The sequence below is a fragment of the Ictidomys tridecemlineatus genome, chromosome 10, assembly GCF_052094955.1.
Source record: "Ictidomys tridecemlineatus isolate mIctTri1 chromosome 10, mIctTri1.hap1, whole genome shotgun sequence".
NCBI lineage: Eukaryota > Metazoa > Chordata > Mammalia > Rodentia > Sciuridae > Ictidomys > Ictidomys tridecemlineatus.
This window is the reverse complement of record NC_135486.1, coordinates 109,150,833-109,176,077: the sequence shown is the minus strand read 5'-3', so window position 1 is coordinate 109,176,077 and position 25,245 is coordinate 109,150,833. Positions and strand designations below refer to the sequence as shown.

The window sequence follows — 25,245 nt, the reverse complement described above, 5'->3', positions numbered from 1 at the left end:
TTCTTGTATTAGTGTCCTGGGACTGTCATAACCACCACAATCTGCATGGACTGAAAACTGAAAGGAATCACCTCATACCTCTGGAGGCCAGAAGTCCAAGATCAAGATGTCTACAGGGCTGGCTCTTTCTGAGAGCAGTAAGGCATAACTTCTTCCTTGCCTTTCCCCTAGTTTCCAATGGTTGCTGATAATTTTTGGCATTCCTTGGCTTGTAGATGCATCATCACCTTGACCTTTGCCTTCATTTTCACATGACCTATTCCCCCTGTGTACATGAGTCTAAATTGTCCTTTTCTATAGGAACATCAGTCACTGGATTAGGATTCACCCTAAGGACCTCATTTTCACTTCGTTATCAAAGTATGGACCCTGTCTCCAAATGAGGTCACATTCTGAGTTACTTAGGTTTAGAACATCAATATTTCTCCTTTGGGATATACAATTTGGGCTGTAATACTCCTTTTACAGCTTTCCTCCCACCCCTCTTTGTTAGAGCCTCCAACCCATCGCACTTACATCCACCTTCCATAGCATTTAGCATGCTTCATTGTAGATGTTAGCTTTTTTGAAGAAGATTCCCCTCCCCCTCTCTGCAAGCTTTCCCATATATAAACACACTGGAAATCCATTAGTATAAAGATTGTCTTTATTTTTGTACTGGGCATTGAACCTAGGGGCTCTTAACCACTGAGCTACATCCCCAGCCCTTTTAAAAAAACTTTTAAATCTTGAACAGAGTCTCATTAAGTTGCTTAGGGCCTCAATAAGTTCCTGAGGCTGGCCTCAAACTTGTGATCCTCATGCCTCAGTCCCAGCTACTGAGATTACAGGTATGCACCACCATACCTGGAAGTATAAGGATGGTTTTTGTGTCTCTTGTTCATCATTTTCTCTGTATCATACACACTCTCTTATCTCAACAGAAAATTGATGAATGAATGAGAGAGCAAACTGTTTGAAGGGATAGACAGCCAGTATTCATAGCTGTTTTCATAACTTAATGTGTTTATTACTTAGGGAGCATGTACAACATTTTTATTAATTTTCAGAAGAAATCCTGTTGGGATTCATTAAATTACAGTTTTAACTTAATTAAAGGGTATTAGATATTTACCCTATAAGCAATTTATTATGTGCCAGAAAAGAATCCCTTTGGAATCAATTTTTTCACAGTTACAATCTAATTTGAGGACATGTGATGCCTATTCAAGGATAGAGCTATAAATCCTCTTTCAGCAAGTCCCCCTCAGTTATTTTTATGTTTATTCTTTGTAAGTGCTTTATAACTGAGCCACTCCAGCTCCCCTCTTAGTTTTTTTTATTGGTACTAGGGATTGAACCCAGGAGCGTTTTTCCACTGACCTACATCCCCAGCCCCTTTTAAATTTTATTTTGAGACAGGTTCTCACTAAGTTTCCCAGATTGTCCTCAAACTTGCAATCCTCCTGCCTCAGCCTACCAAGAAGCTGAGATTACAAGTATACATCGCCATAGCCAGCCCTTCTTAGTTATTTTTATCAGTTTCTACATTTAAGTTCTGCAAATTATTTCAGCGTATTGTTTATTTTGCTGTTTTGTTTCAGCCACTATAGTGTGAAGTTCACAGTATGCTTTTTAAGTTGATAATGTCATGACAGTGAAACCAATTGACTTTACATATGTATCTTTTAATCTGGTACCCTTTTGTACTCTAACTTGACTTCTATTGATTATATTGATTTTTTTCTTCCACTATACTTTTGTTATTTTTCATTAACCCCAAACACAAGAACCATATTTAATCACTGTGTTAATATGCATTCTGATTTTGTTCCTAAATCGATAGAAACAATTACTTTACTTTTCAGTTGAATCTTATTTTAGCATGTTCATCTAGCTAGCAAAATTGTTGTCTCTCAAGATCAGCAAACATGTTTTCACAACTGTTTCTCATGCCTTCTTTGAAGCCTCATGCCATGAGACACCACTGCCCTTGGCCTTTACCTTCTGACCTCCCCATCATTCCCTCATATTCATGGTAAGGCTGCAGTTCCCAGTTCCATTTCATCCGCCCCACTCCTGTCATCATACTCAATGTCACCATTTGCATGGATGACACAAAAATACCAACTGCACTAGTCAGGGTTCTCTAGAGACAGAATCAGTAGGATATAGAGAGATATGAGAGGAGATATGTTAGGGGAACTAGCTCACCTGATTATGGCAACTAAGTCACATGACAGAGTGTCTGCAGGCTGGAAACCTTGGAATGCCAGTAGTGTGGCATGTCCATATCCAAGACTTCAGAACCAGGAAAGTAACAGTGGAAGTCTCATTCCAAGGTCAAGAGCCTCAGAACTTAGGGGCCACTGTTATTAAGACCTGGAGTCCCACAGATGGGAGAGCCTGGAGTTCGGATGCCTAAGGCAGCAGGGGAAAAAGATGAATGTATCCCAGCTCTTAGAGCAGAGACCAGTGTGTCTCTTGTATTTGTTCTCTCTGGACCACCACCTGATTGCATGGTGCTGGTCCATACTGAGGACTAGACTTCCTTAACTCAGACTCACATGCTAATCTCCTCTGGAAACACCCTCATAGGCAACATAATGCTTTACCAGGTTTCTAGGTTTTCCTTAATCCAGTCAAGTTGACACCTAAAATTAACTATCACACCAACTTACCTTGATACATTGTTTCCACCAATTCCCCAAGAAATTTGGAAAATGAGGAGACTGGTGATTGGTGCTCTTTGAGGACCTCTCTGAAGACACCTGTGGTCATGCTTTCTGTATTTTCATTGTGTAACACCATTAAATATGATGCCCAAACAAAAAAGTGGAATAAAAAAATTTCAGTTTGATGTCAGTGAAAATGGTACAGTAGGAACCCCCCTGGAAGGCTCTCTCTTCCCAGAAACAATAGAAAACCTGGTACAAAGATGTGAGAATCACTTTCATCCAAACTCTGGAAGATTATCAAAAGTTTACAACAACTAAGTGAATATTTAACCAGAAACAGGATGAGAGAAGGTCCCAGCATTTTAACTTAACCTCTTCTCTTGGCAGTGGTCTGCAAGGTGGCAGCCTGTATTCCAAGTGGGTATCTGGTCTAGGAGCAGACAGATCAAAGGAATTATGTTTGTCTGTTCAACTTGCCTATGGGTTATCTGAAGGACTAACAAAAGGGGTCTGGTTTTATTTTGCTTAACCCAGAATTCTCTTGGGGCAGTGAAGTGCCATGGCTATGTAGAAGATTTTCCTGGAAAGCAATGAGTGTTAAATGAGAACCCATGGCTGCCTGGTGCAAAAACAAAATATAATAGTTGAAGCAAATAACATACATGCCGAAAGCCAGGAAGGAAAAGTTGAGGAGAATAGGGCTTCAAAAAACTCTGACACATACTGAGGAATTTGGAAAGCCACGTGCATGTCCAGGGGAGAGCACATATGCAGAAAAGGTCCAGAGAGATAAGTTCTCTTTGTTGACTGGTCTTTCTTTAGCTTCTGCAGAAGTGAAGGCTAAGGAAGAGTTGTGAACAGCCTGGCTAAGTGTTGAAGTAATGCCCCAACACAGAGCCAATCTTCAAAGACCTAGATAGTATTTTCTTTCCAATGTTATGATATTCAAAATATCCAATTTTCTATGAAGCATGCAAAGACACGAAAGTATGGCCCATTCACAGGGTAAAAATAAATGAACAGAAACTACATGAAGAAACACAGACATTGAACTTATTAAAGACCTTTTTTTCCCCTTCTATTTTTGTTGTGCTGGAAATTAGGCCCACGGCTTTGTACATATCAGGCAAGGGCTCTATCACTGAGCTATATCCCCAACCTCTTTTTTTTTTTTTTTTTTTTTTTTTAAAGAGAGAGTGAGAGAGGAGAGAGAGAGAGAGAGAATTTTTAATGTTTTATTGTTTAGTTCTCGGCGGACACAACATCTTTGTTGGTATGTGGTGCTGAGGATTGAACCCGGGCCACACGAATGTCAGGCGAGCGCGCTACCGCTTGAGCCACATCCCCAGCCCCATCCCCAACCTCTTGACAAAGACTTTAAGTCAGCTGTCTTAAATATGGTTCAAGAATTAAAGAAAAACAAGGACAAATAACTAAAGGAAATAATGTCTCCACAACTAGGAAATATCTTTAAAAATAAACAATAAACTAGGTGTGGTGGAGCATACCTGTGATCTCAGTGATTTGGGGAGCTGAAGCAGGAGGATTGCAACTCAAATCTAGCTTCAGCAACTTAGTGAGACTGTCTCAAAATAAAAAAAAGGGCTGGGAATGGGTCTGGGGATGTGGCTCAGCTGTAGAGCACTCTCCTCTCACATGGAGGCCCTAGGTTTGATCTCCTGAGCACCACATAAAAATAGATAAGTGAAATAAAGGCATTGTGTCCAACTACAACTAAAAATAAAAATGAAAATAAATCATTTTTTAAAAAAAGGGCTGGGGATATATTTTCAGTGGTAAAATACCTTGTGCCATAAACTAAAAAACTGAAAAATAATAAATTATTTTAAAAGGAAGCAAATAGAGATTGAGATTAAATCTTTACCAACTGAAGTGAAAAATTCACTAGGATAGGTCCAAAAGCAGATTTGAATAGACATTAGAAAGAATCAGAAAATATGAAAATTGCTCAAATGAAACATCCTCATCAAAAGAGCAGAAAGAAAAAGCAATAATGATAAAATGAACAGAGCTAAGAGACTTGTGGGACACCAACAAGTAGCTAACATACATATGAGTACCAGAAGAAGAAAAAGGATAGAAAGAATTTTTGAGCAGATAATAATTTAAAGCTTTCCCAGTCTGATGAAAGACATGAGACTACACACCCAAGAAATAAAACCAACTTCAAATAGGATAAACATACAGAGATCTATACCAAGGCACACAGCAGCCAAAGGATAAAAATCAAATCTTGAAAACAGCAAGAGAAGTGACTGAAAATATACTAAGAATCCTAAGTAAGATTAATAGTTAATATCTCATCAGAAGGTCCAGAAGGCAGTGGGATAACATATATAAAGTACTGAAAGTAGAGTTTGAAGATGTCATTCAGCATTAGAGCACATGTTTATCATGCTCAAGGCCCTGGCTTCAATCCTTATTACCAAGAAAGCAAAAAATAATGAAGTTAAAGGCATTCCAAGATACACAAAAACTAAAGAAGTTTATTAGTAATATGTGATATGCTAAAAGGAGTCCTTTAGGCTAAATTGAAAAGATACTAGATAGCAATTGAAGGTAATACAAAGGAATAAAGAACACTCATAAAGGTAAGAATATAGCTAAATATAAAAGCCATTATTATTATAATTTTGGTATGTAACATCTTAACTTTTTCTATGTGAATTTAAAAGACAAATGCCTAAAATAATAATTCTGTTCAAAGGGCACACAATATTTAAAGATATCATCTGTAGATGACCATGAACGTGAGTACTTGTTTTGTGCAGCTACTTAGGAGGCTGAGGCAGGAGGATTACAATTTCAAAGCTCACCTGAGTAACTTAGTGAAAGATTCTGTCTTAAAATAAAAAATAAAATGGGCTGGGGATGTGGTTCAGTAATTTACCACCCCTGATTTCAATACCAAAGGAAAAAAAAGGGGAGGGGGACAGAATTGAATGGAGAAGTGGTTCTACAATATAGTTTGGTGATTCAAATATACCACACTTTTATTAATGGATAGAATATCAATAAGGAAACAAAGGAGGTGAACAACTCTATATGCCACCATTCTCCAGAACAGAACATACGTTAGGACACAAGTCTCAATAAATTTTAAAAGCCTGGGATCATGCAATATATCTTCTTTGATCACAATGGTATGATGTTATAAATCAACAACAGAAGAAAAATTAGAAAAATTTATTAAAATATGTAAATTAAATAAAGTATCCTTAACCAACAAATTGGTCAAAGAAGAAATCATAAACTAGACAACACCTTGAGATTAAAAAAAAAACATAAACAATAAAAACTTTGGCATGCAGGGAAAGTGGTACTCCAAGGGAAGTTTATAGTTGCAATGCCTACATTTTTTTAAAAAAGTTCTCATTTTAATAACCCAACTTTATAGCTTATAGAACTAAAAAGAGGTGTAAACCCAAAGTTAATAGGGGGAGGGAAGTAATAGAATGTAGATAAATGGAATAGAAAATATAAGAAAAAAAGAGAAAAGCAATTAAACCAAAATTGGTTCTTTAAAAAGATTAATAAAATTAACAAACCTTTAGCTAGATTGACTAAGAAAAAGGAGACTCAGTAAATGAAAATAGGGTACATTGCTTTTGACCTTACAAAACAGAAAAAGTTGTTTCATTTTGGGGGGTACTGGGAATTGAACCCAGAGCACTCTAACCACCAAGTCCCATTCCCCAGCTCTTTTTATTTTTTATTTTGAGACAGGGTCTCTCTAAATTACTTAGGATCTCCCTAAATTTGCTGAGTCTGATCTTGAGATTGGAATCCTCCTGCCTCAGCCTCCCAAATTCTGGGATTTCAAGTGTGGGCCAGGGTGCCTAGCTGATGAACTGATTATTATTATTATTTTGGCACCAAAAGCTTTTTTTTTTTTTAATAAGGGATTGAACCCAGGGGAACTCAACCTGTGAGCCAAATCCCCAGCCCTTTTTATTTTTTATTTTGAGACAGGGTCTCACTAAGTTGCTTATGGGTTGCTGAATTGCTGAAGCTGGCTTTGAACTTGTGATCCTCTGGCCTCAGCCTCCCAAGCCTCTGGGATTATAGGCAAGTGCCACCCAGCTGATCAACTGATTTTTGACCAGGGTACCAAGATCATTCTAGGGAGCAAGAAAAATTTTCTCAAAAATAGTTCTAATCGGTTAGATATCCACATATAAAAGAATGAAGTTTAACCCCTACCTCACACAATATAAAAATAACTCTAAATTTAAGAGCTAAAAGTATAAGTCTTAGAAGAAATCATAGTACAAGCCTTCATAATCTCACAATATAAATTTAGCAATTATTAAATACAACAAAAGCACAAATAACAACGACAAAAAAAAAGATAAATGGAATTTCATCAAAATTAAAAGCTTTTGTGTATAAAAGGATATTATCAAGAGGGTAAAAAAACCATCCCCAGAATAAGGGAAAATATTTGAAATTACTATAGACATCTAATAGGGTATAGTATCCAATATGAAGAATTCTTAACAAAATGATAACCAACCCAACTTTAAAATGAGCAATTGATTTGAATAGACATTTTACCAAAAGAAGACGTACAAACAGCCAAAAAGCATATGAAAAATGCTGTACAACATTAATAATTAAGTAAATATCAATCAAAACCATAACAAGGGTTGAGTTTGTGACTCAGTGGTAGAGCACTTGTCTAGCTAGCATGTATGAGGCACTGGGTTTGGTCCCCAGCACCACATTAAACAAAAACAAAAACAAAACAAACAAAAAAATAAAACAACAAAAAAACTAAACAAAATAAAGGTATTGTGTCCTTCTACAACAACAACAAAAAAAATTTAAAAAACCATAACAAGGTACTACTTTATATATGTGATAATGGTTATAATTAAAATAAAACAAAAATCAGAAAATAATGAGTGTTGATTGTAGACTCTAAACTGTGAGTCAACATGTATCTTTTTCTTTGTTTTAATTTTTTTTTTAGTTGTAGATGGATACAATACCTTTATTTTATTTATTTTCATGTGGTGCTGAGAATTGAATCCAGTGCCTCACAGGTGCTAGGCAATTGCTCTACCACTAAGCTACAACCCCAGCCAGAAGCTTTTCTTTTTATAAGTAGATTATCTCAAACTAGTGATGGAAAGTTGACTAACATACACCAAGCCACATTTCAAGTGCTCAATAGCTGTATGTGCCTGTGTACTCTGTTAGGTGGAACATACTGTAATCATCATGGCAGAAAACACTGAGCATATTGGCTTGGAGCTGTAAGAACATGGGTTGCTAAGGGTGGCTTTGAACTCCAGTCTCAGCCTTCGGAGCCACTGGGATTATAGGCGTGAACCACCGTGCCCGGCTGCTTGTGTAATCTGAACCAGTTACTTAACCTCCTTTTGCCTCAGTTAACTCATATATGAAAAGGCAATGCTGGTAGTATCTACATTTCAATTCCAAGAATTGAGTCAATCAGGTTCCTCTTTAGAAGCACATTACCTCTCTATATTTTTCATATCACTATTGTTTGTTAATGCTATTAATTTCCACTTTGCTCTGGAGACACTTATCCCAGAAAATCCTTGTCACTCTTCAGATCAGAGATTCTAAGACTGGTGGAAGATTTTTTTTCCCTTTAGCAGCCTTTATTTTGTTCAATTCTATGTTGAGAAATTGTTCTGATAAAGCTGTGTGTGAATTGTTCCTTTCAAAGTCATTAAGGTGAACTGAGTTATCTTTTTCTGCCTTGATCTTTTCTACCCATCTTTGTGTCTGAATCTCTTTGAGTTGCTCAGTCCTCAGTTCACCTAGTCCACTGAAACTCAATCCTCCAGGTTTAAGTTTGATGTGGGCTCTGAGCTTTCCCTTCCCACTTACCTGCACTCCCCAATTTCTATACCCCTGAACCACCCTGCTATTTTCTCCTTTTCTTCCAGGTACATCATTGATTGCTTAACTGCTTTATATAAACATCCTGAGAGCTCACTGAGCACCCGGACTTTTGGGGATTAACACAATTTCCCTCTCCTTGGCCTCCAGAGTTGATGCTAGGTCAACAGCAACAGAACTATTTCAAAAGAAAAGAGCTAGAGACAGCTAAGGGTTGAGTGTATTCATAAGTAGCTTTATCACCCAGATGAATATTCAAAATATTTTACTGGGTGCCACAAGGAGTCCTTTTCAGACTAATTGTATTATATGGATAAACTAATTTTAATCTTCATACTATCAGAATTTTATTGAGTTTCACAAAAAAATCTATTTGGGATCAATTAAATTTTATTTTAAATCTTTACAAATTGAGGTAGACCTCTTCAGTCAGAAAATCTTTTTATTTTTGTGGTGCTAGGGATGGAACCCAGGGACTTGTACAGGCTAGACAAGCTATACCCCAGTCTAGAAAGTATTTCTTTAGGTCCTTTGGTCATGAGCTTAACATCCCTCTTATTTTTCATGTTTATTATTTATTCCTTAGTATTTTGTTTCTGTTCTTGTAATAATAATAATTATTATTATAATTATTATTAGATATTGCTAGCATATGGATTTCAGCAGAAAAACATTATTTTTGGTACTGGGAATTAAACCCAGAACCACTCTACCACTGAGCTACATCCCCATTCTTATTTTTATTTTGAGATAGGTTCTTGCTAAATTGCCCATGTTGGCCTTGAATTTGCCATCTTCCTGCCTCAACTCCAGAGTAACTGGGATTATAGGTATTCACCACTTTTTTTTTTTTCTTTGAAACTCCCAGACTAGCTGGTCACAGTAGCACATGCCTGTAATCCCAACTACTCAAGAGGCTGGGGAAGGAGGATCTACAAATTTGAGGCCAGCTTGGGCAACTTAGTGAGAAAAACCTGCTTAAAAAAAAATGGGGATGTTAGCTCAGTAGCAAAGTAACAAAAATAAATAAGTAAATAAATAAATAAATAAAAATTTTAGAAATAAAAAATAAATTTAAGTCTATTTGAATCAAACTATACCCTCTGGATCATCCTGTTATCAACTGTGTTATCAATCTTAATTTTTGCACATTTCATAAAATTCAATGTAACGGAGAAACAGATTTTATTTTCTTCTAAATTGGCATTTGCTCCTGAAATGCTGGCATCTATTTCCTAGCCCTTCTTTTTCTGGATTTTTTTTCTTTAAAATTTAAACCCATTTCAAGTGTCCCCTTTAACTTTCTCTTTTTGAACATGGTGACAATGTGAAGTAATCAATTATGCAGATCTCTGTGAGGCCTAAGATTCAGCTAGCCATAGTCTCAGGCTGATTTTCTAGGAGACTGTGTTCCTCAGAGATCAAATATAAGCTGCCTTGAAAACTTTCAGGCTTGGAAGTGAAGTGTCATGTTGGTCTAGGGTGGAGGAGGGGTGTTAATGATCTATTAAGGTCAAATTTGATTTGATAAATTAAACCAGTCTTTCATTTCCTGGCAGTCCAAAGCAAGACTCAACTAACAACTAATAAAGAAAAGGCGGAGCTGGGATTTACACCTAGTCTGTTTCTAAACAGCACCCTCTCCAGTGGTCTGCAAGACAAGTCTATTGATTGTGTCATCTGAGCACTATTAAACAGTGCAAAGAAGGTACTCTTCCCTTTCTTCCTCCCTTCCACCTTTGCTGCCTCTCTCTCTTTTTATTAGTGTGGCAATATTTTGAATGTGTTTTGTGTTATTTTACTTTTTGGTATGTGTATCATTTTTTCTTTGTTCATAGAGATTATGAGTAAAATGTATAGCTACAGGGTCTGCTTCATGTTTTAATGAGGGGTTGACTAAGAAATTCTAAATACTATTCCCATTTTTGTGGTGATTATAAGAAGATTGTTAAGAGGTGGAGTAGGTATGAGGAAATTAAGCTGGGTTTTGATGGTTAAGTTGGCAATAGTTCATTGTCATCCTCCCTGATCCATCTAGTTTTTGCAGGGGCCACACTGATGAATTAAATGGGGATATGAAGGAGTGTTCTGGGGAGGGGAGGAAGGGAATGGAAGGAGAGGGATGAGAAGTTAGGCAAGGATATAGTCTCAGTGGGAGAAGAGGATCCCTTCAGCTAAGAATAAGGGCTCAAAGGACAGGGTGGGTGGCGGAGGCAGCAGCTGCCAGTGATTAGCAGCCAACATTCAGCAGCTGGGAGAGGGGATGGTTATGTCAGTCAGTAGAGGGGATCTGGGTAAGGTATTAACAGTACCCACTGCAGACTTCCTAAGTGTCTGGAGGTCCTCAGAAAAACTACTTCATCCATCTTTGATATCTAATGCTCTTTGATCTCCTGGATGAGTGGCAATGACGGTGTTGGTAAAGGGGACAGGCTAAGTAATGTCTATAGGTCACATGGCTTATACGAAGCAGGTGCAGAGTGAAATAACTTTGGAATAAGGGCTGGCCTGGATGAAAACACGATTCTGGGACAAATTTGCAAACCCTCAGTTAATGATTCAATTGTTTGAAGTCAGGGACTTCTTTATATTCTTTGTAACTTTTTCATTTATGTTGTCAGTTTACTAGAGTAACTGCCCCCACTCTAGGAAAAGGGCTTTCTTTGTTTTGAGGTCATGCAGACAGATGGAGTAGGAAGAAGATGCAGTTTCCCTTCCAAGACCCAAAGGGTTTTTTTGGTCTTGTTTGTTTGTTTTTTTTTTCCCTTGGGGTACTAGGGATTGAACTCAGGAGCACTTGACCACTGAGCCACATCTGTAGCCCTACTTTGTATTTTTACATAGAGACAAGGTCTCACTGAATTACTTATTTACTTATTACTTATTTAATCTCTTTTTCTACCCAAATTGCTCAGGTACTCTGCAGAGATTTAAGGAACTGACTGAAAGGGCGCTTTGTCAATAGATCAGGAAATGCAAAATGAAATTAGAGTCAAACTTTTTTTTTTTTTTTTTTTTTTGCTACAGGGGCCTGAACTCAGGGGTGCCCAATCACTGAGCCACATCCCCAGTACTATTTTTGTTTTTTATTTAAAGACAGGCTCTCACTTTTGCTGAGTCTGGCTTTGAACTTGAGAACCTCTTGTCTCAGCCTCCCTGAGCCCTGGGATTACAGCCATATGCCACCGCACCCAGCTAGAAGTCAAACATCTAATGTGTTTCTAAGGGAAACATTATCAAATACCAAAAGGCTTAGGTGAATATCAAGGATTTGGCTCTTCAGTTCCTTAGCATTCTGATTTAATCGATTATAAGTCATTTGGAAAAGGCAAGCAAATCACTGAGTTCATCCCTGTAGTTGTTCTGTTCTTGACATCTCTTAGTAGTATTGAAAATGCTGTAAAAGCGAAATTCCACAACCATCTTTCATCAGGAAGAAGGTGGACCTGAAAGTGGACACTGAATTCTGGAGTATAGAGATTCCCCTTCTCTCTCTCTCTCTCTCTTTTTGTTTCCTTCAATTACTGCAGCCTCTTGCTCCAAATACACACTGATATTTTATTTTTAATAATTTCTTTTTAGTTAGTTACAATACTTTTATTTATTTTAATGTGGTGCTGAAGATCGAACACAGTGTCTCACATGTGCTAGGCAAGTGTTCTACCACTGAGCTACAACCTCAGCCCCACAACTGATATTTTATAAAGTATCAGTGGAGGAGGCATGGTTAGGCTTTCTGTCAGCAGATAATAGAAGTGGGGTGGGGCAGGGTGGGGCAGAGTGCTGAGATTTGTAGGAAAGAGTCCGTTATGGCTGACATAAGAAAAGAGGAAAGGAAACTTGGGCTTTCAACATCAGGCTAAGGACTTCAGGCTTTCTATAGGAAGAAGAAGGGTCTGTGATGAGGATACACAGTGTCTGATCTGTGTCTTACCTGGCTACAAAACGAAGGTAGAATGGGACTGTTGGAATGCGCTTGGTGAGAGAGGAAAGGACCACTTGAAGAGGGGAGGGTCAACGTGACTTGGTTTAAGGGGTTAGATCATGTTGGGGGAGAAGAGAGGCAGAGGAGGTGAAAAATTCAGGCCAGTGCACGACAACGTCATGTCCTCAAAGCAGGCAGGAGATGGAACAGTCATGGTGTAGGGGAGATGCAATGATGAACTAGTTCTGTTCGATCTCGCGGTCAGACGTCCAATAAGTGATACAAGTACGAATCTAGCAATGGGGTGCAAGAGCCAGGCCACTGACCCCCAAAGACAAGCAGAACGCTAGGATTCGAGGTGAAATTTTGACAAGGTGGCAGGGATTTGTCATTTTCCAAAGCCAGAATTAAGATTCTTCTTTTGGGGCTGGGTGTGTAACTCGGTGGTAGAGCGCTAGCCTAGCATGCGTGAGGTCGTGGGTTCCATGCGTGAGGTCGTGGGTTCCATCCTCAGCACCCGGGGAAAAAAAATCAGCCTTCCTTAAGTAAAAGAGTGTGCAGCCTGATGAAGAGCAGCGCCCCGCCCCGGTGGGTTCCACTGACCGAAGGGCCGAGGGTCACGCTCCGCACTCGGGCAGGGTGAGGCGCACAGGGAAGAGCTTTCCTCTGAGTCCCTCGATCTTCGGGGGCCAGAGCTCCGGCATCCCGTAGCCGGACAGCTCAAGACCCCGACGTCAGCCGTGCGGCTCTGCCTGGGGCGTAAGGGGCAGAAAGAGCCCCGCCCCGCCCCGCCCTGCTGCCCGCTCGGCCAATCAGCGTAGCCACTCCGTCGGTCGGCCGGCGCTCTGCTGACGTGCGAGGCCGGCCTGCGCCCGCCGCCCTTTGGCGACAGCCCCTCCCGCGCTTGCCGGGCCCGTTAGCTGATCGCCGCGCCTCTTGAGCGACGGCCCCTGGGCGGCGGCGCGTGCGGGCGCGGCCCTGGCGCGCCCCCTGGCGGCCCGGCGGGGAGCTGCGGGCGCGGCGCTGACCCGGAGGCGGCGGCGGCGGTGCCCGGATGGAGGCACGTCATTGTCCCCCGCCGGGCGGCTGGGCTGTGTGCGGCGGCGGCGGCGGCGGCGGCGGCGGCGGCGGCGGCCGAGGGGGATGGAGCGAGCGCCGAGTCGGGTCAGGTAAGCTCCCGCCTCCTTCCGCCCGCCGCAGGCCGGCGTGGGGCCCGCCGAGCGCCCCGCTCGCCTCGGCCGTTGCTGGCCCAGCCGCCCCTCAGCCGGCGCGGCCCGCCGGGGGCTGGTGCGGCCCCTCGCCCGCCGCTCCCTCCGCAGCCGCTGGCCGCCTGGGACCCCGCCGAGCCGGGGGCAGCGCCGCCACCGCCCGGCCGGCCAGGCCGCCGAGGAGGGGGCGGCGGCCGTGGCGGGCGGGCGCCGGGAGGGCCGGGCTGCTCGGGGAGGCCGGACCCCCCTGGTTGCCATGGACACTGCGCGCCCACCCCCGCTGGCCCCAGCCCGCCCCCTCGGCCCGGGGGTCCGGCGGGCCAGCGGGCGGCTCCGGGGCGGCCGGGCCAGCGCTGGGCGGCCGGGGTGGGCGTGTGCCGGCCGCCACCGCGGAGCCGGCGTCCCCCGCCAGCCCGCCGCCCCCCGCGTGGCTGCCACCTCTGGGCCCCGGCGCCCCTCGGAGCTCCGAGCTGGCCTCCCCGCCCCCATCGCATCCCTAACAGAGACAAACTTTCCCACCCGGAGCGCCGGCTCCCGGGTCCCCCGCGCGGGGCAGTCTGCCTGGCCTCTGCCGAGTGTCCGAGTGCCCACGCCGGCCGCCTGAGCGGTGCGGGCACCCGAGGGGAGGCGGGCGGGCAGCTGGCCGCGGGAGAGGAGGAGCCGGGTGGCGCGTCCCCCAAAGCGTGTGTGCCTCTCTCTGGGTCTTTATCTCTGGGGCAGGAAGAGCCAACTTACCTGGAGAAGGCGGGGATGAGGGGGTCCGTTTCTGATGTTTGAAAGGAAAATTTGACCGGACAGAAGTTTTACAATCTAGGACTTTAACCTTTCTATAATGAATACCGTTGAGATTACTTTCATTGAATAGCTCTTTTATACTCGCGAAGGCCTCAGGGCTTACTTGTTTATGGGAAAACATGTTGGTTATTTCAAGTAAATACACTCAAGTAACAGTAAAAGTGGTTGGAAAACTATTTAGTTAACGCCTCCTTTTCAAAGTAACAACCATTTTACAGGTTCTGATACATGTCCTTGGAGCCTAAATTTTTTTCGAAGATTTGTATTTTTTAAACACAATTTTCTTTTTATTGTGTTACTCATTCAAAGTGCATAGGGTCTATGAATAATCAGTTTCACTTGTTTGTTTTTTACTTAGGGTCAGTTTCACTTTCTTTTCTATATCATTGAATCAAGGCGACAGTAAGTATTTGGTTTGTAAAGGTTTAAGGTTAATCGTTTTGTTCACTTAAATATAATTAAAATCAAAAGTTTTGTTTTTGAAGCTTCTGTGTGTGTGTGTGTGTGTGTGTGTGTGTGTGTGTGTGTGACTTAAAACGGAAATGCTAGAAGAACCTGGATTACATTGTTTTTGAAATAGAGTGTAACAGTTTGTTTTTAAATGTGTCGATGTTATTACTTCAGTGTATGTGGAATGCCACATAATTTAAATACTGATATTCTTTAAAAATTAAAAAAAAAGTAACATCTAGCATTTGGTCACTACGAGGGAGACATACCATGTAAAGGACTTGGGAATTCTAAGGCTTTTGAGTAAACGATGGCACTTAAAAAAGCAGAGGAAACATTTGTGAAGTTGTCTCATTCTTTCATATGCAATCCAACTTTGTTTCATGTTCCTGTTTTGTTTTGTTTTGTTTGTTTGTTTAAAACATGCTCTTATAACTTTGTATATCATTAGAAGGTGTTAAACTTTTCATTGAAGTTGTTACTTCAAAGTGTTGGTATTTGTAACAGTAATATTTAGAGGCTTTACTGGGCATAAAGAAAATGAATCCTAAGTCTTAACATTGCTTGGTTTGGAGAAAGGTTGTCTCTGTAGCAGATGGAGTTTAGTTTGATACCTGATGGTTTTAGGGTAAGGTTTCATTGGCTGACTATATACATAAAGAGTGGATGGGTTTGGTTTGTTTTTACAAAATTAAAATGGAAATATTGTTATTAATGATTTGTGTTTTCCTTAAAATTTTTTCCAAGAGTGTTTTTTTCTTTTACTGGAACAAATAAAATGATTTTATTTGGTCAATTTGTTAATCATTGGAGGGGATATTTATCCCAGGAAAATCAAGGTTTTTGCTGCTATTTGATATTGTTGTAAATAAGGCTGAGTTAACCTTTTTTTTATTACTTGATTTTGGCTTTCTTCTTTCCTCACCCACTTCCTTCTCCTCTTTTTATTTTCCTATTCCTGTCTCCACAGCTTTTCATAATTTCTTTTGCTTTTTTGATGTGGAAAGTGTAAACTTTATTTAAATGATCGGCTCAAGCTTTCTTCTGAAAGACCCTTTCTGAATGAAGATCTTGTGTCCTTGGTTGTTTAAAATTTATATATATATATATATATATATATATATATATATATATATATTTTTTTTTTAGCTTATTAAGATCTGATTAACAGTTTTTCTTTGGCTACATAAGCATCCCAAAACTTTTAAGGTTGTACCTCTTGGGGATGATAATCTTGCCTTAATTAAAAATTATAAACAACAAAATGAACATTTTTATTTTTTGGTACTGGAGATTGAGCCCTGGGGTGCTGTTCCACAGAGCAACTTCTGCAGCCCCCCCCCCCCTTTTTCCAGGGGTGCTTTGCCACTGAGCTATGTCCCTAGCCCTATTTATTTACTTAGAGACAGGGCCTTGCTAAGTTGCTGAGGCTGGCTTTGAACTTGTGATGCTCCTGCCTCAGCCTCTCCAATTGCTGGGATTACCGGCATGTGCTACTCCTGGTCCTCAGTGCTTTTTATATTTTATTTTGAAACAAAGTCTTGGTAAATTGTTGAAGACCTCACTTAAGTAGCTGAGGCTGGCCTCAAACTGTTCTCTTCTAATCACTGGGTTTATAGGTGTGTGCCAGCATGCCCCACCAAAATTGAGCTTTTTTGGCGGGGAGGGGGTACTGGGCATTGAACTAAGAGGGTAGTGTAGGACACTGAACCACATCCCTAGTACTATTTTGTATTTTATTTAGAGACAAGGTCTCACTGAGTTGCATAGTGCCTTGGTTTTGCTGAGGCTGGCTTTGAATTCTCAATCCTCCTGCCTCAGCCTCCCAAGCTTGCTGGGATTATAGGCGTGTGCCACTGCACGCCTGGTGAGCCTTTTTCTTTTATGTGCCTTTATTTTTTCATGTGGTACTGAGGATTGAATCCATTGCCTCACAGGTGCTGGGTAAGCACTCTACCACTGAGCTACAACTCCAGTCCTAAAATTGAGCCTTTTTACAAACAACCTTATCATGAACAGCGAGTGCCTGGTAATATTTGAAGTGGCAAGTATATACATGGATATTTCATAATGCTTTGTACTTTACTGAATTTTTTTTTTGAGAAAGAATTTGTTTTTAATATTTATTTTTTCAGTTTTTTGGTGGACACAACATCTTTATTTTATGTGGTGCTGAGGATCGAACCTAGCGCCCCATGCATGCCAGGCGAGCGCATTACTGCTTGAGCCACATCCCCAGCCCCTTTACTGAATTTTTTTAAAAACAAAAATTTAAGGCAGTTCCTACTTTGGAATTGTTAAAGTATTAAATGAGATGTTGTATATAAATCATACAAGACAAACTGAGTGCTAAAAACAAATGCAAGTTTCATTCATTTGTTGAAGACTTGTATGGAAGCTTTCTCCACACCAGTCAGGGGATATAATTAAGAACATAACAGAGAGCAATAAGTAAAATGGCTGTAGAGTAAATGCTGAAGTGCTACCATAGAAATTAACATGGGGTGCTGGGGGATGTTTTAGAAGTGGTTTCTAACCCAGTCTTGGGCAAAAAGGAATGGTCAAGGAAGTGTTGCAGAAGAAATGAATTCTAATCTGAGAAGTTCACTGGCTGAAGGTGGTAGGATGGGAAAGAGTAGATGAAAGAAAAGAGCATGTACAGAGTCTGGAGCAGGCAGTATGATGGGAATGTGACATGGGAGTGCTTGAGGTGTTACTAGGTCAGAGAGTGCCAAGTCTAGGTATTAGGACAAGGTGCTGTGAAAGGGCAGTTGCAGCACTCCTGAAAGGTTTTTCTTTTTTTGGTACCAGAGATTGAACCCAGGGGTGCTTACCCACTGAGCAACATCCCCGGCCCTTTTTTATTTTTTGAGACAAGGTTTTGCTAAGTTACGCAGGGTGTAGCTTAAGTTGCTGAGGCTGGCTTTGAGCTTGTGATCCTCCTGCCTCAGCCCCCTGAGTTGCTGGGATTACAGGTGTGCGCCATCATGCCTGGCTTGAGATAGGGTCTTGCCAAATTGCTTAGACCCTTGCTGAGTTGCTGAAGCTGGCCTCAAACTTGGAATCCTCCTGCCCAGCCTCTGAGCTGATGGGATTATAGGCATGTGCCACCATTCCTGGCCCTGAAGTTTTTTCTGCATGGGGGTAAGATATCTGGATTTAGCTGCCTGAGCAATTTTGGGAACGTTCCTAAAAGTGCTATGTTCCTAGGTGGTTTAGCCAGAAGGAAGCCCAGCTGCGTTTATTGGACCTGGCTCCTAGTCCCAGTTGCTGACTAGTTTGTTATAATTGCTTCATTTTATAGACTCCAGAATCTCTGGTCTTTTGTAGGTTCATTATGAAAAGTAAGCAAGTTAATATATGTTCAGCATACAGTGCAATGCCTAGCATATAGAAAATGCTCAATTAGTAGATTTTAACAATAGGATTCAGAGAGAAAAATTATAATTACTTTTGTATCACATATTTGTATTCAGGTTTGATATCAGTAAAGTCTTAACAGGTTTCGTTTAAAAAGTCATAATGAACCACTACAGAAAAGCAGTTTTGTTTCAAAGTATATATGTGTGTGTATATATATGTATATATACACATACACACAAAGTATGTTTGTGTATGTATGTATATATATATATATATACACTTTAAAAATTTTTTAAATATATATATATATTTTTTAAAGCAGTGTATTTTATATAGTGTCATTGTGGATTTTAAGCTAAAAATTAAAGTTAGATTTACTCTTCATGTAGCCAATACTTGTCCCTGAGAAATTATTTGAATTGAAAACTTAGTCAAATGTATTAGTATTTTATATAGTATTTCTAGTTTTAAGCAATAGTGAGGAAAAAAGCATGCAGTTAGTAAAAATATAGAAATGGAAATTGAGGTACCTGATTATAAGCTGAAATATAATGTTATGGGGCATAGAATAGGAAGTTCTAATTAAATGGATTCTTGAAGATTTTAAAGTAAAAATTGTTGAAATATTTGTATTAGCATGATTCTGAATGTCCCAAGGGAATTATTACAAACATGGTATAAAATTCTGTTCTTTTTATATTTGGGTGATTTGTTTGAAAATAATTTAAAATGGCTAGAAAACTTTACCAAGATACAATGTTAGGATAAATGGATTACTTTTCTTGAACCTTATGAAAGAGATGTATGCTTTTCGTCTTTTGCAGAGTTGAACAATGACCATAGTTGACAAAGCTGAATCTTCAGACCCGTCAACCTATCAGAATCAGCCTGGCAGTTCTGAGGCAGTCTCACCTGGAGACATGGATGCAGGTTCTGCCAGCTGGGGTGCTGTGTCTTCATTAAATGATGTTTCAAATCACACACTTTCTTTAGGACCAGTACCTGGTGCTGTAGTTTATTCAAATTCTTCTGTACCTGATAAATCAAAGCCATCACCACAAAAGGATCAAGGTACTCTTTTTTTTAAAAAATGGGTTGGGGGGGCTGGGGTTGTGGCTCAGTGGTAGAGCACTTGCCTAGCATGTGGGAGGCACTGGGTTCGATCCCCTGCACCACATAATAATAAACAAAGGTATTGTGTCCATCTACAACTAAAAAATATATATATTTTTATATATATATAATATATATATATTTGCAAGAAATGGCCAGCATTCTTTGATGTATTTCATTTTCCTCTGATGAATGATTATTTATTATTAACCCATATATCACAACAGGGTGGATTACTTTTTAGTTAATATGAGTAGTTTCTTTTATTACTTTTTTTTGAAGGATAAACTTTATTTTGGAGAAAATCAATATGGGCAAGCATTACATTACATTACATCTGTCTTTTAATTTTTTTTTTTTCTTTTTTGTGGTGCTGGGGATTGAACCCAGAATTTCACCCATGCTAGGAAGCACTCTTAACACTGAGCTACATCCAGGGTCCTTTTTTTTTTTTTTTTTTAATTTTTATTTTGAGACAGGGTCTCACTAAGTTGTCCAGGCTGGCCTCCAGTTTGTGTTTCTCCTGCCTCAGCCTCCCAAGTAGCTGGGATTACAGTCATGCATTACCATGCATGGCTAAAGATGATTTTAAAAATGCTTGCCTTTAGATAAATGGACTCTAAATTGCTTTTCTTTTCTTTTTTTTTTTTCCAGTCAGTTAAAAATCATCTGTAGCACTGGGCACAATGATGTATACCAGTAATTCCATCAACTCAGGAGGCTGAGATAGGAGGATTACAAGTTCGAGGCCAGACTGGGCAATTTAGTGAGAGCTTATATCAAAAAGAGCTGGGCATGTATCTCAATGGTACAGTACCCCTGGGTTTGATCTCCATTACCACATAAAAAAACAAAACAACAACAACAATGATGACAAAAGACCCAAAAACCATCAGTAATAAAATTCTTTGAAAAAGAGCAGATAATAGAAATATTACTTTTGTTAAAACAACGTAAATATGGTTACATTTGTTAACATATGTATTCAGATAAATGAAACATTGACATTTTTATTGGAACTTGTAAGACTTTTGGATTTGAAAACTTGGAGATCTGAAATTCAAGGAAACTTAATAGAATTAGTTCTTACTCATAATGTTATTTGGTGTAGAATAATTTAACCTTTTTTTTTTTTTTGATTCTGGGGCTCCAACCAGGACCTTAAGCATAAGAGACAAGGGCTTTACCACTGAGCTACATGCAAAGCCCCTTAAATTGTTTTGATGAGTCCTCTTAGTAAGTTCGATATTGTGGTGTAGGAGTGGGCAGTATGGTTTGATAAAAGTTTTTGTATCACTAAACACAACTTAATTCAATATTACACAGAGGTTAAGGTCTTTCAGCTCCTTCTCCAGCAATACTTTCCTATAGTACGTCTTTTTTGCAAGGCTCCAGCCTCTTGTCATGCTGCTAGGATTTCTCTTTCTCTTCATAAGCACTTAGCTCACTGCCCTTTTTTTGGGGGGGGGTGCTATTTTCTCATTCGCTCTGGATTAATTTCTCTTTTCCTAATTTTGATTTCCATATCCTATCAAGCCAAAGTCTGCCTTTATAGGGTATCTCAGCCTTTGATAGCAGTGAGGCCACTAGCCATCCTCTGAAAAATTAATTTGCTAATTGATTATTTTGAACTTTTCTAAATAAGTGGTTTCTTGCACTTGTTCTGTTAGCACAGTTACTTACTAGTAGTCTGTTTATAAGTTTTAATAATGGACACAAACCTTTCACGGACATGTTTAGTATACTTACAAGTACATGTAGTGGTGCCCAGAAGCCTGACTTTAAAACTTGTTTTCTTAGTGGTAAAATGGGGACATTAGTACCAGCATTAGAATGGTGAGACTATGACCTGGTGAGGGCTCAATTAGTGATGTGTGATGGTAGAGATGGACATGGTGCTGCATGTAAGCATATGTGGCCAATGTGATAGGGAATTGACTTATATTTTCTGTTGATTGTGTTTATTTAAAAAAAACTTGGATTTTTATGAAAAATTTTAAGTAGATTTAAGAGTAATTATAATGAACTCTCACGTAGCTATTAGCCACCTTTGACATATATCAACTCATGGTCAATTATACCTCTACCCACTGATCCCTTCTCCAATATTTTAAAGTAAGTCCAATACTTAATATTTACCTGTAAATATTTAGTGTGTATATCAAAAGGATTATTTTCTAAAAATTAAAACATCTTTATATTAAAAATCCAATCAATATTCAAATTTCCCTGGTTATCTTTTTTTTTTTTCCCTATAGTTAGTGTTGAAAACAACATCCAAACAAAATCTACACTTTGCATTTGGTTGATATGTTTAAACTTCCTTTTATCATTTGCAAGTTGTGTATTAAAGAGATCAATCATTCTCTCATTCTGGGTTCTCTCTTTTAAAATGTCCAGTTCTGCGCTGTATTTATGGCAAGCTGGTAATGTGATTTAGAATCGTGGTCAGATTCAGGTTTGATCAAGTATTGCTATGTATTTAGCTTTAGAACCATGCAAAGCTTTGTTTTAAAATCTTTGCTGTTTATTGTTCCAGCCCTAGGTGATGGCATTGCTCCTCCACAAAAAGTTCTTTTTCCATCTGAGAAGATTTGTCTTAAGTGGCAACAAACTCACAGAGTTGGCGCTGGGCTCCAGAATTTGGGCAATACCTGTTTTGCCAATGCTGCTTTGCAGTGTTTAACTTACACACCACCTCTCGCCAATTACATGTTGTCACATGAACACTCCAAGACATGTAAGTGTTCTGTTCTGTGGTATGTTTGTAGTATTTTATTTACTTTTTTCTCTGAAATAAAAGTGAAAAATTAGAATTAAGAGTTATATGATCATTAGAAGTTGATTTATTCTTTTAGAGACCAAGGAGGACTGACTCTAGGATTTGTATTCAAATTGATAAGAAAAATTTTGCATCTAATTTGACCTGTGAGGGTATTTTAAAAGAAACATTTTGTCAGCATTTGGCACTTCTAATCCTCCTGTTAGTTTTCTACACTTGTTAAAATAATATTAATGTCTGATGCTAACAGCTTGAGACAAGCAAGGTTAAGAAATCCTTTCTCTACTAGCATTCATCTTGTTTTAGAAGGCTTGATTCATTGTCAGGCTTGTAAGCCCTAGAGGAGAGGAACCTTTATCACTGCCCAGACCTCCTAGAATCCATATAAGACTTTGCCTTATCATTTGAGAGCTCTTTCTTCAATCCAGAAGGCAGAAAATAAATTAAAACATTAAGATTTTTTTTTTAACTAGGTGGCCCCCTCAGTGCCAACCAGTGACATTCAGAATTTAGAAAATCCATTTTTGAGGTTTTGATAGCTACATATAATGTGAATTATCCATCATCAGCCTTTATAAATGAAGTTTCCCTGTTCTTTTACCTAAATTAATGCTCCAATTTGTGTGCATGCTCTTATGCTGTTCATCAATGATCAGAGTTAAAGAACAAAACAAAACTCTTTGGTTTCCTTTTTGAATAGTTCTTCATTTAGTGGAGAATTTAAAGTGGTTCTTTTAAAAACTGTTTTTTCCTCCAAAGAGCGAAGAAATGCTTGTAAAGAATTTGGAAAGCACAGAAAAATTTAAGTAAACAAAAGTAAAATCACCTAGAATCTCACTACCTAGAAGTTTTTGTTATGCCAAACAGTTTGTAATTACAGAATGAACATTGCTTGCCCTCATTTTCTCCCTAAGTCCATAATTCATTCCCCATACACAGCTTTCCTATCACTTTTGTGCTTAATGAAAGTAGGGTGTGGATAAAAACCCAGCACTGGCATCTGGACTGCAAGAAAGGAGACCAAGACAAAATTCAGAAGCTCCCAGTGTTCAGAATTAGGTGCCTTTTATGCTTTTGGTAATTTATTTCCCTCTCTCTTTATTCCCCCTATTTTCCCAACTTTATTGAGGTATAACTGATATATAATAAATAGCACATATTTGAAAAAATAATTTGCTGCATTTTGACATTTGTATATACCTATCACAATTAAGAGAAGTAATGGTCATATCACCCCTAAAAGTTCCCTAATGCCCCTTTGAAATGACCCCTTCCATAACCTCCCCACCCCCATTTCATCTACTTCAGACAATCACTGATTTCCAATTTGTGTCACTATAAAATAATTTATATTATCGCAGATGTAGAATTATACAGTACATATTTCTATATTATCTTGCCTTACTTGGCAAGTTAATTATTTCAACATTATTCCATCTATTGCATGTTTCAATAGTTCATTTTTTATTGCTGAGTAATATTCCATTGTATGAATGGATAGATATTTAGATTATTTTCTATTTTGGGCCATCAAAAATTAAGCTGCTATGAACATTTTAAAATCTTTGTAAAGGATGTGTTTTCATTTCCCTTGGGTAAATAAGAGTAAGATGGTTTAGTCCCATAATAGTCATGTATTTTATATTTTTAAAAATACTTCTAAAGCTGGGTGTGGTGTGCATGCCTGTAATCCCAGCAACTCAGGAGGATGAGATAAGAGAATTGCAAGTTCAAGGTTAGCCTCAGTAACTTAGTGAGTCCTTAAGTAATTTAGTGAGACCCTGTCTCAAAATAAAAAATAAAAAGGTTGGGAATGTGGCTCATTGGTTGAGCAACCCTGGGTTCAATCCTCATATATGTGTGTGTGTGTAAATACATAAATACATAAATAAAATACTTCTAAACTATTTCCCAAAGGGATTGTAATATCTACTTTTCCATCACCAGCCAACAAAAGTTTTGCTTCAAATCTATCCCAACACTTGGTGTGGTCAATCTTTAATTTTAGACATTTTCACGGGTATGTAAAATTTTAGTTTTTTTTTTTTTTTTTTATTTAGAGAGAGAAGTTTTTTAATATTTATTTTTTAGTATTCGACAGACACAACATCTTTGCTTGTATGTGGTGCTGAGGATCGAACCCGGGCCGCACGCATGCCAGGCAAGCACGCTACCGCTTGAGCCACATCTTCAGCCCTGTAGTTTTTTTTTTGCTCTGCTTTTTTAATATGCTTGACAGAGTGTATTTTGATATTATACAAATGTGGAGTATAACTTATTTTAATTAGGATCCCATTCTTGTGGTTGAACGCGATTTGGAGTTACACTGGTCATGTGTTCATATGTAAACATAGGAATAGTAGTACCTTATTGTGGTTTTAGTTTGTACTTTCCTAATAAATATGATGTTGAACATATTTTTGATTATTTGCATTCTGTATATTTGCTTTACTGAAATGCCATTTTAAATCTTTTTATCTATTTAGAAAGTGGATAGTTTTCTTATTGTTGAATTTTGGGAGTTCTTTATGTATTCTGGATATAACTTCTTTAACAGACTTATGATTTGCAAATATTTTCTCCCAGGCTTATCTTTTCATTCTCTTCAGTGTTTATTGAAGAGCACATTTTTTGTTTGTTTTGAGAATTTTCAGTTCATCACTTTTTTTTTCTTTTTATGAATTGTGTTTTTTTTTAGGTGTTGCATTAAGAAATCTTAACTCCAGAAGTTATCACAGTGATTTTTACTACATTTTCTTCCAGAAGTTTTTTTTTAACATCTTTATTTTATTTATTTATTTATTTATTTTTATTTTTTTAATTAGCTACACATGACATTACAATGATCTTGGCAATTCATACATTTGAATCATTGGAGTATAATTTCTCACTTTTCTAATTGTACAGATTGCAGAATCACACTGGTCATAGAGTCATCTATATACATACAGCAATCATAATATCTATTCTATTCTGCCTTTTATTTTATTTTTATGTGGTGCTAAGGATCGAACCCAGTGCCCCACGCATGCTAGGCGAGCGCATTACCGCTTG

General features: G+C 38.9%; 1 protein-coding gene across 4 annotated transcripts in view; it reads left to right on the top strand.

The window, feature by feature from the left end:
• Window positions 1-13,514: 13,514 nt before the first annotated feature.
• Window positions 13,515-25,245, top strand: part of Usp42 (ubiquitin specific peptidase 42) — a 45,893-nt gene continuing 34,162 nt past the window's right edge. For 2 of the 4 annotated variants that reach the window (XM_078023686.1, XM_078023689.1), the window contains exons 1-3: window positions 13,515-13,649; window positions 19,121-19,367; window positions 21,949-22,149. In XM_078023686.1, the coding sequence (XP_077879812.1) occupies window positions 19,130-19,367; window positions 21,949-22,149 (439 nt within the window). In that variant the 5' untranslated portion in view covers window positions 13,515-13,649; window positions 19,121-19,129. Of the gene's footprint in view, window positions 13,650-14,106; window positions 14,886-16,138; window positions 18,078-19,120; window positions 19,368-21,948; window positions 22,150-25,245 lie in introns of those variants that run through there. The other 2 variants (XM_078023687.1, XM_078023688.1) reach the window with 2 other exon arrangements.